This window comes from Schistocerca americana, chromosome 3, assembly GCF_021461395.2.
Source record: "Schistocerca americana isolate TAMUIC-IGC-003095 chromosome 3, iqSchAmer2.1, whole genome shotgun sequence".
Lineage (NCBI taxonomy): Eukaryota > Metazoa > Arthropoda > Insecta > Orthoptera > Acrididae > Schistocerca > Schistocerca americana.
The window spans coordinates 976,614,793-976,631,857 of NC_060121.1; the positions used below are offsets into that span (position 1 = coordinate 976,614,793).

At 40.8% G+C, this 17,065-nt stretch overlaps 1 protein-coding gene across 1 annotated transcript in view; it reads left to right on the forward strand.

The window, feature by feature from the left end:
* Positions 1-17,065, forward strand: part of LOC124606822 (solute carrier family 22 member 7-like) — a 138,346-nt gene that overhangs the window by 56,965 nt on the left and 64,316 nt on the right. The window contains exon 5 of the mRNA XM_047138891.1: positions 14,537-14,705. Within this exon, the coding sequence (XP_046994847.1) occupies positions 14,537-14,705 (169 nt within the window). The remainder of the gene's footprint in view (positions 1-14,536; positions 14,706-17,065) is intronic.

Sequence of the window (17,065 nt, forward strand, 5' to 3'; positions counted from 1 at the left end):
GGGCTCAGTGGCAACCGTCTGCTTGCAGCTGGATTAAGGTCACAGTTGCCTTTAGCCATGCTACCACTGACACCATGACACTCCAAGCATGGCTACTCTTGTGTCCCGGGAGAGATGACTGGAGAGATGATTGGCACTCTGTCCGCCCCGGGTAGCTGAAGGGTCAGTGTGACGGATTGTCAATCCTCTGGACCCGGGTTCGATTCCCGGCTGGGCCGGGAATTTTCTCCGCCCAGGGGCTGGGTGTTGTGCTGTCCTCATCATCATCCTATCATTCTCATCAATTGCAGGTCGGCGAAGTGGCGTCAGATTGAAAGACCGGCACCCCGGGAATGGTCTGCCCGACGGGGGCCCTAGACATACCATTAAATATATTAAATAAGATAAATTGGGACTCTGTCGTCTTTAACGATGAGAATAGGTACTGACTGTGTGGGTGATGGAGTATGGCATAGACCTGGTTAGCTGCCTATTTCTGAGTGCATTCTCCACAACACACATGTCCTGTTCCAGACTTGGTGGTGTGGCAGACACTAGTAAAGCTCGCGGTCACACTTGTTGTTTCTGCAGGGTAAAGTAACCATTGTCCGCTACACTAGACAGGCTACTATTCATGTGCTTCTGCCATTTCCTCGACAGAAGGGTGACACGGTTTTCCAGCAGGACAATGCACGGCCTCATATGGCTGCTGTCGCGCAACGTGCTTCTAGTGGTGCAAAACAACTTCTCTGGCCAGCAAGGTTACACGATCTGTCGCCATGTAAGGACCATACTGGAACTTATTCTTTCTCCAGGGACAGCTAGAACTATTGCCAAACTGCAACAAAAGCCGCAAAATGCTAGATGCAGTCTGTCGCTGGACGCTATTCAACACCTTAATGATCGTTTGCGTGCGAGAATAGACGGTTGCATTGCCACCAGAGGGTGTAAACTGTGTACTGACACAACTGTATGTACACCCTTTATTGTGTTATGTGTGTTTCATTTGGTCTGAATTTGTTACCATATTGGCACACAGTCCAACAATGGTGAACTACCTGTCACCTCACTTGTGAATAAAATGACCTTGTCCTTGATAGTGTTGCATTTTTTTCCGCCGAAGATATTCGAAAATGCTATATGAAAGAACCTCTTACAAAGTTCTCAAGTCTGAATCCCAAAATTTTTTTTGACGATATACTTCATCTTTTTCTACACACATATATACTCATCAGATAATGTTCTGTCACATCTACTCAAACAGCAACAAATGGTGTTGAATTGTTTTGAAGGTTTCCATAATACGTTTAAGCAGCATCTCCATATTAGGTACGTCTGGTGCAAAAACCAGATGTTCCTGGGGCCCCACAGCAGATAAAATACCCAAAAATCACCTAAACCTGTGTTAACGTCTATAGAGTTACTTTCCACGAGATCACTGAGTAAAAGAATAAACTTTTTGGACCAAAAATACTAACTTTACAGTGCACTGCAAACCTAGCAGCTGCAAAAATAAAGGCAATAAGTATGACAGTAACTCATTTGCAAATCTGTGAAATCAAAGTCTATTACTGAATAACACTAAATGTTGTGATGTCATCGAAGTGTCGCACTCTTCGACTGAGGTTGTCCACTGTGCATGGAGGGTTCTTGCGATTAAACGTTGCAAGGCACTTTACATTCGTCGATCGCTCTTGAAACACCCCCCTGTTATGTCCAATTGGGTTTTGTGTGATTTACCAAAGCCGCCAAACAGTCAATTATTATAATTTATGACCATGTGCTTAATGGATGAAAGGCTATCGGTTTTTCTGCTGTGGCTTCAGGGGTATTTCAACCACGTGCGGCTGTTCTGAGACGGAATAGTTAATGATTGAATGTTTGTCTATATTAAAGACCATAAGGGTTGCAATGTACAAACTGATATGTATTTTCTACTAACACACAAATTCTGAGGCAGTTGCTACCTTCGCCTTTATATGTCTAATTACAGTGATATCTTTTATTGGTTGCTGATTTCAAGTACTTCGTCACACGCAATGTTGATGGTTAACATTCACAACAATCCTCACTGCAATCCATGGTTGTTTCTGGCTGACGCGGTTGACACAAAACACGTATTTCGGCATTTGTCGTTTTTGGTTTCATACTACTCGCGAATCGGTATTGATGAGGGTCCACCCCACAATGGTCAGGGGAACGCGCTCATTTTTCATACACTGGTGAATTTACCGGTTACTACTCACTTGACCGCCATTCTTGCCCATCTCTCCAGTACCACTCCTCACTCGAAACTAGTCTCACTGCCTCCTGCAGTGCTCAACAATCGACTCCTCTGTCTACTATCGACCTGACTGTCGGATACTAGCATCTATATTCGTGGGATCACGGATCCCTTACATCCTCGTCCTAAAAACCTTCTTTGTAGCCTATCTTAATTAACACAGCATGGCAAATATTTTTACAAACTTTGTCTTACATTCAATTAACAATAATCTTCACTTTGAAAGGTTTGTATGGACCGTTGACTACATATTTGTTACTGGTTCATCTGTTATAGCTTGCAACAGCAAAGACAAGAAGACAAACTAGTTGAATGCCAGCTACCCCTTTGGTATGCCATCCTTTCAGTGGGGTTCCTGCCATCCATACTACTATCACACTAACTTATAACTCACTTAGTCAACACACATGAAAGTTAAGGAAGAAATTCACAACTTACTCATTTGAGTCTTTAACGCAAGCGAAATTGAATATGAGAACTAAATATAGCACTTATTTTACAATTCGTCATGCCTCTACAGATTGATTCAGAAATCTTAAATGCTCCATTATGGCACTAAATATGTCTTGCATAACTATTTACATAGCTAGAACTAATGTGGTCACCCAATGAAAAATTTTAAATTACTAATCATTCCATTTTTCCAAACATTTATACTGTCATGTGTGAATTGTTATCACTAATGCTCAGATGAGAGGTACAATATTTCATGTTATATTGACATTAATCCAAATCTGCTATATGGATATTTATTATTCATTACACAGTGCCAGAATTCTGCTTCTAAAGCTTGGCCATGTATAACTATAATTGACTTGACTCTGATAGCTAATTGGATTACTCATGAGTTACCCTTTCTGTTTTATCAGCATACTTCAGATCAACATGTATACCTACAAATAACTTGCAAACAGATGTTGCTCATGTGCTAAATGACATACTTCAAACATCTCATACTCAATACAGTTCATTACCCAGAACTCCCTCAACTTAACAGCAACTTCAACTGCAAATATATAGATACATACCTTCAACCTATATCAACCCCCCATATTCGCTGCAATAACTACATAAAAATACTACTCCAGGCTCCTTGGCCTCTCCGTATATCATATTTCACATCATTTATTCGAGCAAGTATCTCATCATGTATTTGTTTCTTTATATGCCTTCCTATTTACAAGCTGATACATTACTTCAGTTCTCTTACAATTGCTTGACCTTTCCATGCCTCATAAAACAACTCCATAAAATTACACAAACTCTTATTTGACCAATTAGCTTCCCACCACATTTTATTAACATTGGCTTTCTCATCTGGTTCTCATTTTATTACTTCTGGCACTATTAATTTTGTAATGTACTGACACTAAACTGATTTTTAACTTATTGATTCTTTGACACCTCACTCTCTACAGCAACAGTAACTACTTATCCATATTTTAAGTCAAGTATGAATTTGCTACATGGTTCCTGACTGTATCATTTGGATGACCACTACCTATTTTAACTACTTCACACTAACTTCTTAACCTAAGGATAGAGAAAGATGGTAGAGGAGTGAAAGCTGAAATAAGAAATAAAGTCTCACCCAGCTGGGAGTGTACCAGTCGCCACTTGGTATACCAGCAAAAGAGTTGCTGGCTCCCCACACCTTGTTTAGTTCACTGGGTCTCTTATTTCTTCAATTCGTACGTCATGATCCCTTTGTCTATCTTCTCCCCTCTCATAACTCCTGTCATCATCATCTCTCCCATTATTGTGGTAAAACTATCGAGCATTGCCACGGTTCCTATATCTATTACCCCCACCTCTACCTCTGTAATTTGGCGGGCCATTAAAATGACTTTGATGGTAATTGTTTCCATCTTGGTTCTGATCACCCATCTGGTTGTTTTCCTGTGCACGAATAGTTTCTAATTGTTCCAATACTTCCATTAAAGTATCTTTATCTTTAATCAGGTTTCCGGATAAGTTTTCTTGCATCCTGCGACTTAACATCCTTTTAATTGCTGATATCATTATGTCGTCATTCAATGGTTGCTCTATGTTTCATTCGATTCCAATAGATGCTCAGCAAATTCTCTCAAGGTACCTCTGCATATATTAAGGGACTTGCGATGCAGTAAATCTTCAAGTGTTGCACACTGGTGACTTTTGGACCAGTACTTCTTTAAAAACTCTTCCTCAAATTGACTGTAACTGGTAACTTCTTCTTTCTTTCTGACACCCCAGGTGAAAGCTTCACCCTCCATTCTGTCTATTGCGAATGTGGGTCTGGGTGTACCAATTATCAGCGTTCACTAATGTAACGACCTTGCCCTCCCCTACTGTTAAGGTGGCACTATTTATCTTCCTATCAATCTCTTCCAATTTAGTTTCTAGCTGTTGGACGCCCTCCTGCAGCTGTTTGATCTCATTTGTGATTATATGTTCCACAGCATCCTCCAATTTCACTTGCCCATTTCCCAATTTACCAATATTAACTTAGCACTGCTGTTGTATTTGTACCACATCTTTAATCTGTTGGTGTTGGTGTGTTTCAAATTTTTGTATTCTCCCTTCCAGTTCAGTTTTGATGCCCTTGACGTCTCCCTCAGCTTTTCCACTTATCTCTGCCTTCATATCCCTCATCTCTTCTTGGAGTCGATCTACCTTCACCTGCAGCTTGTCATCTCTCTCCTTAAGAGTTATTCGCATCTGTTCCTGGAATTCCTGCAGTTCTTTCCTTAAGTTTTCTTGGGACATCTCTTGATTTCTTTGTTTTATTTCTTGATTTCTTCATTTCCTTTCTTGATTTCATCATTTCCTTTAGACATCTCTTCCATGTGCTTGTTGATTACTTGGAGCATCTTGAATATTATTGACTGTGATTCTCCATCCTCTAGACTCAGTTCCTTTCTAATTGGTTTTACTGGTGTCTCGGGGTAACCAGTTCAATGACCCAATGGACTGTCCATTGACATTTCACTATTACCAATTCCCAACTCATCCTTGTCCTCCTGCCCTATCTCCATTTTTCTAACTACTTTCTTCCCAACCTTTTCTTTCAGTTCAGGATCCATTCTAAACTATTCACTATGCACAGACAAGAAAATAAAATGACCTCCTAGTAACCCAAACACTCACTAATTAACTAATAACTAAATAATCATTGACTGTACTAGATTAAGCCAGGCTGGCAAAATAGACCTCTCCATTGAACACCATAAATTACAAAAAACCTACCCGGATCAAATATCAATGACTGCATTTATACACAAAATTGCGAAGTAACTACACACAACTTAAACATGTAGTTTACAATAAATAATACAAATGAGACACTATTCTTTGCTGTACAGTATGAAAACACACGCATATTAGCATACCATGCTTCAGAGCAAATTCGCAAAGAAATGTTAAAAAAAAATTATTTTTATATTTTCTGCAACTGACTAATTTAGTTTTAAGTTCTTTCCGCGCTCTGAGGATAGTGCAGTATTAAATAATCTCGCGCCAGCAAATCGTCCTCACTCACCCCTCGACGCTCGTCGAAGTCGCTATGTTTCGACGTTTGAAGTCGCGCTGCTAGTCATGTTGGCGCTGGCTCCTCCGGCGAGGCGGCTGTCAGGCGTGGCGTTGCTGTAGCTGGTGTGGTGCCGTGTGCAAAGCGAAACTCGCGTCGAATCGCGCTGACGCAGTCTCGTAGTTCCGCGCTTGGCGACGGGATGGGGCTGCTTTCACGTATTTCGTTGATCGGCGAATAGGTGGCGCAGGCGTCGTATACTTCGTGGGTTCGCCACTAGATGTCGTACTCAGCGCCGTGGTTGTTTCTACTTCAGCCACTTGGCTCCGCTGGGGGTCAGTGTGGTACACCTCAACTATCGAAATCCTTGCTGTCGTTGCATGTGGACCTTCTTCAGTGCTTCATATGCTTTGGCTACCCGCTCACAGAATCTGGGTGACGTCATCCAACAATTACGCCACAGTCGACACTCGGAAATGAGGTAACAGTTTAAAGGTCCACATCAAATTAAGCGATTTATACCACTTAAAAGATAATTTCGGATACAAAGTCACCCGAGATCATGTTCCTGACACTTTCGTAACGGAATTTTGGCTGTTTCACTCGCGATTATGCACAAACGCGCCTTTATAGAGTATGAATTTTACAGTAATTCACGCAGGTTTTCGTGTCCATACTTCAATATGTTGTTTATTAACTCTGCTTTTGTCACTTAAACTCATAAAAAACAAATTGTTTGCTGTATCTCGGTCACCTTTGCACTGTATTGTCCAAATAATGTGTTTCGTTCCCGCGAATTCTAGTTTCACCATAAATACGTTATATTACACTGTTCCTAGTTGAAACACTCTAATTTTAGTCACGGTAACGACAATACCGGATCAGTCTTGCACTAAAATCGTCCGATAAATGTCAATATCTTTCCACTGAAACCAGAAATGGTGGTTAATAAATCATTGTTTGGATCCGAAGATTGCAACTGTCCTTGTTACGGGAGCCAAGGTGAAACACCCCCCTCCCCCCCCCCTCCAGTTAATTTATGATTATATGACCATGCACTTAATGGATGAAAGGCTATCGGTTTTTCTACTGTGGCTTTCAATCGAGTGCGGCTGTTCTGAGAAGGAATAGTTAATGATTGAAAGTTTTTCTATTATTAAAGACCATAAAGGTTGTGATCTTCCCCCCATGAACCATGGACCTTGCCATTGGTGGGGAGGCTTGTGTGCCTCAGCAATACAGATAGCCGTACCGTAGGTGCAACCACAACGGAGGGGTGTCTGTTGAGAGGACAGACAAACACGTGGTTCCTGAAGAGGGGCAGCAGCCTTTTCAGTAGTTGCAGGGGCAACAGTCTGGATGATTGACTGATCTGGTCTTGTAACACTAACCAAACCGTCCTTACTGTGCTGGTACTGCGAACGGTTGAAAGCAAGGGGAAAATACAGCCGTAATTTTTCCCGAGGGCATGCAGCTTTACTGTATGGTTAATGATGATGGCGTCCTCTTGGGTAAAATATTCCAGAGGTAAAATGGTCCCCCATTCGGATCTCCGGGTGGGGACTACTCAAAAGGACATCGTTATCAGGAGAAAGAAAACTGGCGTTCTACAGATCGGAGCATGGAGATGGGACCTGGGTAAACTGACTAAACCAGAGGTTGTACAAAGTTTCAGGGAGAGCATAAGGGAACAAATGGTCAGAATGGGGGGAAGAAATACAGTAGAAGAAGAATGGGTAGCTTTGAGGCATGAAGTAGTGAAGGCAGAAGAGGATCAAGTAGGTAAAAAGACGAGGGCTAGTAGAAATCCTTGGGTAACAGAAGAAATATTGAATTTAATTGATGAAAGGAGAAAATACAAAAATGCAGTAAATGAAGCAGGCAAAAAGGAATACAAACGTCTCAAAAATGAGATCGACAGGAAGTGCAAAATGGCTAAGCAGGGATGGCTAGAGGATAAATGTAAGGATGTAGAGGCTTATCTCACGAAGGGTAAGATAGATACTGCCTACAGAAAAATTAAAGAGACCCTTGGAGAAAAGAGAACCACTTGTATGAGTATCAAGAGCTCAGATGGAAAAACAGTTCTAAGCAAAGAAGGGAAAGCTGAAAGGTGGAAGGAGTATATAGAGGGTCTATACAAGGGCGATGTACTTGAGGACAATATTATGGAAATGGAAGAGGATGTAGATGAAGATGAAATGGGAAATATGATACTGCGTGAAGAGTTTGACAGAGCACTGAAAGACCTGAGTCGAAACAAGGCCCTGGGAGTAGACAACATTACATTAGAACTACTGACGGCCTTGGGAGGGCCAGTCCTGACAAAACTCTACCATCTGGTGAGCAAGATGTATGAGACAGGCGAAATACCCTCAGACTTCAAGAAGAATATAATAATTCCAATCCCATAGAAAGCAGGTGTTGACAGATGTGAAAATTACCGAACTATCAGTTTAATAAGTCACGGCTGCAAAATACTAACGCGAATTCTTTACAGACGAATGCAAAAACTAGTAGAAGCCGACCTTGGGGAAGATCAGTTTGGATTCCGTAAAAGTATTGGAACATGTGAGGCAATACTGACCCTACGGTTTATCTTAGAAGCTAGATTAAGGAAAGGCAAACCTACGTTTCTAGCATTTGTAGACTTAGTGAAAGCTTCTGTCAATGTTGCCAGGAATACTGTCTTTCAAATTCTGAAGGTGGCAAGGGTAAAATACAGGGAGGGAAAGGCTATTTACAATTTGCACAGAAACCAAATGGCAGTTATAAGAGTCGAGGGGCATGAAAGGGAAGCAGTGGTTGGGAAGGGAATGTGACGGGGTTGTAGCCTATCCCCGATGTTATTCAATCTGTATATTGAGCAAGCAGTGAAGGAAATAAAAGAAAAATTCGGAGTAGGTATTAAAATCCATGGAGAAGAAATAATAACTTTGAGGTGTGTCGATGACATTGTAATTCTACCGGAGACAGCAAAGGACTTGGAAGAGCAGTTGAACGGAATGGACAGTGTCATGAAAGGAGGGTATAAGATGAACATCAACAAAAGCAAAACGAGGATAATGGTATGTAGTCGAATTAGGTCGGGTGATGCTGAGGGAATTAGATTAGGAAATGAGACACTTAAAGTAGTAAAGGAGTTTTGCTATTTGGGGAGCAAAATAACTGATGATGGTCGAAGTAGAGAAGGTATCAAATGTAGATTGGCAATGGCAAGGAAAGCGTTTGTGAAGAAGAGAAATTTGTTAACATCGAGTATTGATTTAAGTGTCAGGAAGTCGTTTCTGAAAGTATTTGTATGGAGTGTAGCCATGTATGGAAGTGAAACATGGACGATAACTAGTTTGGACAAGAAGAGAATAGAAGCTTTCGAAATGTGGTGCTACGGAAGAATGCTGAAGATTAGATGGGTAGATCATATAACTGATGAGGAGGTATTGAATAGGATTGGGGAGAAGAAAAGTTTGTGGGACAACTTAACTTGAAGAAGGGATCGGTTGGTAGGACATGTTCTGAGGCATCAAGGGATCACCAGGAGGGCAGCGTATAGGGTAAAAATCGTAGAGGGAGACCAAGAGATGAATAGACTAAACAGATTCAGAAGGATGTAGGTTGCAGTAGGTACTGGGAGATGAAGAAGCTTGCACAGGATAGAGTAGCATGGAGAGCTGCATCAAACCAGTCTCAGGATTGAAGACCACAACAACAACATGTATGAAATAATATGACTACTGTTTAAAAAAACATGCGGGGTTCGGTCCACTGATTAACCGATGACGGAGCTTGAATGCAGACCACATGACCACCGTCATATCATGTTCAGGGTGGCTGCGCACGGGGACATCACTAACGCGTAAGCCGTCTCTTGCAGTTTTCTCGGAATTGTCTAAGTAGTACGCCTTACTATTTACACATTACGTTGTCCTAATGAACTACTGAAAGTATACAAACTTTGAAATACACCACGTTACGAATGTCGTGGCTGCGGCGTGTCGCGGTTTAATTTCTCGTGTCTACTCGTGGTTGTCTACAAATTAAAATTCACCTACCTCAGAACGGCGTCTGCTCAATGTCCAGTCACTCGGCAACGTAGGTACTTACAAGATGATGTAAAATCAGTGTCGATAAAAAGCGCCACCTAATATCTACAATTACTGAGGCCGCGGAACTCTAGATATGAAAGAAAGATGTGTAGAAATACTGTCGTGCAACTTTATCAGGCAGTAAGAAAATGGATTGGCTTCTGGAAAATAATGTCCGGAATTTCCTCACAATAATGCTTATTTTGCCCTTGGTAACCAAAGAAAAGGTACTGTTCAGTCCATATTTAAACTATTGGCTATTGCTATTTCCTTCCAGTTCACGATTCATACACAAATTTCACACGCACAGCAGCCAGAAATCTGTCCAAACCCGACCCAAATTAAACAACTTTTTCACAGTCAATAATTTCACCACTAATAAGAGTTATTACATTCGGTCCTTCTCGTGGATTTCTAAGAAAAAAACTGATCGACAAAAATGCACAGTAGTTGGATACTGAAACACGCCACGCAGATTCTATGAAGGCCAATATTTCACACGCGAATATCTGTCCAACAGATTTAGTCAAAACCTCTGAAATTTCGCCAAGCAGTCCTCAACAACTGCTGTCGACTTAGCTCACCAATAACTCAAACACTAAGTAATTCTTCATCTTACACATTAATTTTACTGGCACTAGTAACATGACCGTCCACGTTCAAAGCTAGCGAGCGACTTCCTTCTTCCATCCTCCCTCCCAGTATAACAATCAGGTAACCAGCGGTAACCGTCTCAACTCTGATTGGCTCACCATATTGACTGCCAATCAGAATACTCGCTGGTGATCATACTTGGGCCATAACTGGTCTGCACCAATCGTTATAAACAGACGCATTTGCGTCAATCTGACATACAAATATTATAGTAATGTTTAATAAACGAAAACGAAAAGACTATAATTCTGTAAATATTCTTTAGATACAGATTTTACTCCAGCTGACTTTCTGTCTGCTCTGTTACAATAGCAATCACACCTAGACATACGTCATCAGCAAAGGGGATAAATCCCCAGGATCATTTTCTCACAACAGGCTTGTGTAACTCTTCCACGTTACTTAAGACGGTATACAATGTAATATTGAAATCTGACGAATGTCCCACGTACACACTCTCATTTACTCACCGGTTCACGTAACACATAATAAAATAAATATTGATTTTTAATAGTTCTTTCTGAAGTTGTTCTAGATTTCATACTACAAGAATTGTAAGGTATTTGAAATTTTTAAATTAAATTTCAATTAAACGATTCTATAGCCAGATACTTCAGGTGAGTATTTCAATTGACAACCAAAAACAAGTCATAATTGTTCCCAGGTGAATTTCCTTTCTTAACCTTTAAATATAACACTTATTAGAATATACACAAACATAACCTTGGGGTGTCATGGACCCCAATGTATTTCTTCTTATATTTATCACAGTTTTGAAATTTTTGAAAATATTTTGTTTACGTATTTCTCATGAACATTTAATCGTGCTGAAACAATTTTTGGTTGGAAAACTTATCTTTTCGAATTTTAGTGGCAATTTTCAAAAGATGTCACATTCTTATTTACTAAAACATATTGATTTCCAAAAAAATAAATGAAATTTGAAATTTTAAAAACTGGATTGAATCTACTTATATTTTCAGAAAGTACACAAAAAGTAGAATAACTTAGTGTTTTTGAAAAAGTGAAAGCATTTAAAGATTTTCTTATAATACCACACAAAAAAGATACTTTTTACTATGAAAATTACCCAAATCCTCTTACATCACAGCCATAGGCTCTTATAAAATAGGTATAAATTGAAAACTAATTAAATCTGTTAGCAGGACTTTTATTTACACACTATAAACTACATATATTTCACATAATATTAAATAAATTTCTAGATTATTAAATTCTAACAAAATTAATTAACCATTAAGTGAAAAATGTAGGAAAAATTGATTATTTGCCTTGAAGTGGTTTGTGTCCTTTTTCTACTCCGTACAATCTCTGCAAACCATTGCACGATGTTCCTCATACACATCAGATCGGTGTGATGAACAGAGGAGTCTCCTTTTCCGATCTCTTGCTCGAGGGCAGAAGGAGCAGCTTTGTTTTCTGGGTGGCTCGCCGTCATTTGCAACTTGACGTTCTGCTGGAATCTGCACTATTCCTCGAATAGCAAGTTTGATTCCTCTCTGGATCGTAGAATTTCCAGTTGTTGATAGAGCCATGGTTTTATCAAGTTCTTTGCCAATATCTACAAATACTTCCTTTGGCTGAGTTTAGGATTTTTTGCATTCAAAAGGTACAAAACCATAGAGTTGACGACACATTCATCCATCATCCCGAAAAAAGTCTTAACGGCCAACGTTTCGTTCTCTGGCTGACACTGTAACCATGGCACAATTTGTCAAAAGTATCAGTCCCTCCTTTAGTTGAGTTATAGACAAGAACTATTTCGGGTTTCTTGGTCTCCGCATCTACATTTGCATTGTGATGCATTGTCGAGAGCAAAATAACATTTTTATTCTCTTTTGGGCTATGGGAAACTAAGGTCTTGTTATGGTCGAAAGCGAATAACGATTCTCCTTTAGGTTTAGATTGCAAAAATTTTGCAGGTATCTCAGTTATGTTAGCCCTCATTGTTCCAACCATTGTTAGTTTGTGGTCGACAAGCATTTTGTTGAACAACGGGACGGACGTGAACCAGTTGTCTGTCGTAATATTACGATTTGTCCCTTATATTGGCTCAGATAGCTTTCTCACGTAATACATGGGTACTGGTTCACTGTTCAGTGTTTCTGCTTTTCCAATGTAAGGAATTGCGTTTTACATGTAACTGGTCTTACAATCATTCAGCATAACTACTTTCAAGCCATACCTGCCTTTTTTTGATTTCATGTATACCCTGAATCCAAATCGACCACGAAAGCTTAGAAGTTGTTCATCAATGGCGCAGTGCTGAAATGGTGTGCAATAAGCACGACAGTGTTCCACAAAAGTGTCCCACAAATATCGTATCGCAGCCAAACCATCATCTCTTATTCTCTCTTGCCTAGTGACTTTGTCATCAAAGCAGAAGCAAGTACTTATAAAGCGAAATCGAGGTAAGGACATAGTAGCTCTGTAAATAGAAAACCCCAACTCAGTTGACCAAAGTTCTTCTAAATTACTTTTTGAATCTTTGCGCACACCAGCCAAGTACAAAAGCCCTATGTACGCAATCATTTCGTTTTTACATGTATTCCGCTGATATGACTGCCTTACAATGTTACATACTTGCCTATTTCTTCATTAGTTCGCATGGTTATCTCTTCTAGCATCGCATCCTCAATTAGAAGCTTCCAAGCATTTTCAGGTGTTCCCACCTCTTTAGCAGCTTTCTTAGTACCAAGTAAATGCGTTACCAGGTTTCTTTCTGCAGCTCTTCCACGGCGTACTGGCTCTTTGGCGGACCAAATATATGGCGTCTTTTTGTTCCTACCTTGAATCAGATGTCTATTTCGTTGGTGTTCCTCATTTTCACTGTTATCATCTTCTTCACCATCTTGTTGACTAACTTCATTTTCTATTTCACGAGGCTCACCACTATTCAGCGCATCATTAGGTTCACTAGCAACCAGTTCATCATCTAAATCGTCATCTTTAAGAACGACATCTGGATCGGAATCAGTATCATCAACAAATAGGCTTTCTCAATCTTCTTCCTCACTTGCTTCTAACAAAGCTAGAATTAAGTCTGGCCTATCACGTAAATTTTCTGCCATTTTGTTAGTACAAGCTGATGAAAGTCAAACGTAAACAGGATTTACATAGGAGTGAAATATCCCTACCTTCTGTCTTCAAAGAGAAATAACTTAAAAAGGAAAGGGTGGGGTCCGCTGGACCCCAGCGTTATTTTTAAAGGTTAAGTGTAGTTTTTCTAACTTTAAAGTAAATTTTTCTGTCTCCAAAAATATGCCCGCTATAAAGCTGAGATTTACACACCACCTTTCTATTAATAACAAAGTGCAGTATACAAATTTTGAAAGCGATTACACAAAAACTACTATCCTTTATTTAGATTCTTATAGGTGGTGAATGTACGCGTTCAGTAAGAGACATTGAATAGCTTTCCCACGGCAGGCACTGTTACATGCACGTGTCTCTCCTGGGTAGGCCGCTAGATGATAGCCCCCGAAGTTATGTACAGCAAGCTATCCTAAAACACCGGTTCGCTCGGAACAACTTGCCACGCTACAGTGGCCTGCCCTTGTATCTTTAAATGCAGATTAAGTGCAATGTAAAAGCCAGTCTCGTAAATGGTCAGTCTATTAGCCATAATTTCCTTGATATTATATGTGATTTATAAGTCAGCTGACTTAGAAATATATCGCACATGTGACCGATGTTACATGTCAAGAAATAAACCAAAACTCCTGAAAACTGACGGCAACAGGCTGCAAACGAAATAATAGTTTCAATGTGAATAACATTCTTAGTACAATCGGCGAAGAACAGGTGCCCTTGCCTAAGTAAATTCTTCTCGTTTGCAGTTTTAGGCTTTCATTAAAAGTTAGTTATTGTGGAACCATACATACTGCTATGGTGTCTGTCCCGCAAGTAAATTATCGAAACGTCACAGGAACATCTTTGAAGTGAAGTCTGTGTTATTTGATACCGAAGACTGAAAGCACATGATGACGTTTTCTCGTGTTTCAGGCGTGGAGCTAACTGACATCAAGCACCGCACTGTGATCAACTGCTACGGATCCTGCAGCATGGCCGCTGGAGTGATGCTTGCTGGTCTGGTGTCTTGGGCGCTGCCCAATTGGAACTACTCCATCCCGTTTGCCGCCCTCAGTTGTTTTGCGCTGTTCTTCTTCTTCAGGTAATGCACGCAAAATAAACGATACATGAGGATGCGTAAAGTTACAATGAATATTAAAATTTTATGTTTTTGACCTAAATGAACAACGGACGACGAATATATACAGGTTGTGTTTAGTCAGCGTGTCTTGTCAACGAGCCGAGCCGAAGTTCGCCAGGAGATGAGTTTTACGAGCGAAGTGTGTAGAAAGCACGTAGCGAGATACGTGGAGCATTGGTTGTGTCGTGGGATATTGTTCACAATTAATAATGTGCAGGGGTCGAAGATCTGTTGGTGTTGGGTTTCCCAGGCTGCTGTTGCGTACGTCATCAGCCATGTAATGAGAGTTATATAGAAGTACTAGCCACACCCCTATTCAATATACTTTGGCTGTTGAGCATTCTGTAGAATTAGAAAAGTCTGACTTGAGCTCTGGTTTCAGCCCCCCCCCCCCCCCCCCCCCCCCCCCGCAGCCCCGCAGTGCAACTAAACGCCGACGAGGCAGCTAATTCTTACAGAGAAATACAGGGTGTTTAGAAAAGGACTCCCTGATTTCAAAATTAAATATCTCGAAAACAAAGATCAAATAGAGGAATGCAGTAAACGGTATGTTTATTGTGAAAGCTGTAAGAAGTTTATACAGCAGTTTGAAATAATAGTTACAAAAGCTGCTAACAGATGGCGCTGTAATCGTCATACGTAATGCCAGGTATAAATAGTGATCCGAAGCCCAGAGCGATCAGTTCAACTATTGAAACGTGAAAGGAGATTAGCGTACCGAAGGAAGAGATTAAAACCATGTACTCCACTGAACAACGCGTTTTTCTGGTGCTAGAGTACCACAGGTTAGAAGAGAGTCCTACGGCAACAAGGCGAAGTTTTCAAGCACGATTTAATGTGCTTTAATGCACCCGATGCGAAAATCATTCGTACGCTCTTCGCAAAATTTCGACGAACAGGCAGCGTAACTGATGATCTAGTGCGGCATGTTGGCCGCAAGGAAACCGCAGTTACGCCTGAAAATATCGCCACAGTTTCTGGAATTATTCAGCGAAATCCAATGTCATCCGTCCGTAGAATTGTATCTGAGACTGGTTTGAAGCGTTCCAGCACGCAGAAAATACTGAAGAAAGAGCCTACACATGTTTCCATTCAAAATTCAAACGCACCAGGCCATACCCGTACGAGCTGTGCAACAAAGGCTTGCCTTTGCTAATCAGATGCTCACAATGATTGATAGTGAAGGATTTGATGTTGTCTGCATCTGGTTTACAGATGAAGCACACTTCCACCTGAATGGATTCGTGAATAAGCAGAACTGGCGATTTTGGGGTTCCGAAAAGCCATATTGGTGTGAAGCGAAACCCCCGTATTCTCCTAAAGTTACTGTGTGGGCTACAGTATGCAGCAGATGCATTATTGGCCCTTTTTTCATTCGAGAAACGGTCACTGGTGCACGTTACGTTGCAATTTTGGAACAATTTGTCGCCACACAGCAAGCGTTAGAGGATCGACCACGTACTGAATGGTTTATGCAAGATGGAGCCCGACCACATCGGACCGGACAAGTGTTTCGCTTTCTTGAGGAATACTTCGGGAATCGAGTCATTGCTTTGGGATATCCCAAATTTACTGGTGCAGGCATGGATTGGCCTCCATATTCGCCGGATTTGACTCCCTGTGACTTTTTTTTTGTGGGGCACAGTGAAAGACATGGTCTACCCGAAGCATCCCGCCACGCTGGACGAGCTTGAATCGGCGATCTCTGTGGCATGTGAATCCATTTCGGTTGAGACACTACGAAATGTGATGGCGAATTTCATTCATCGTTTCCGCCACCTCTGTAGTGCCAATGGTGAACATTTTGAAAACATTGTGATGTGATTGTTTGCAAAGATTGTTTTCGTACGATTATTTCACTTATGTATGCTGATATGAGCTGTACAGCGTACAGCGCCATCTGTTAGCAGCTTTTGTAACTATTATTTGAAACTGCTGTATAAACTTCTTACAGATTTCACAATAAACATACCGTTTACTGCATTCCTCTATCGATCTTTGTTTTCGAGATAATTAATTTTGAAATCAGGGAGCCCTTTTCTGGACACCCTGTATGTGTCTAATGTAATTTATCTACACTGTCTGTGGTTGTGCAATGGGGAGGATTGGGGGGGGGGGGGAGGGGGAAGGATCTGCTTGTGAATATAATTAACTTCCACTTACTAAACTCATCATTTCTCCAGCCAAAGCCTGAGAGTTTTCAATGCTGTCTGTAGGCTGAGATGATGTTTGATAATGTCTAGTATTGTGCCAGGATAGTTACGTCATCGGTGTGTATGGCTACCATCACGTCGTTGTGGAGGCTTAACACGTGGGACTCC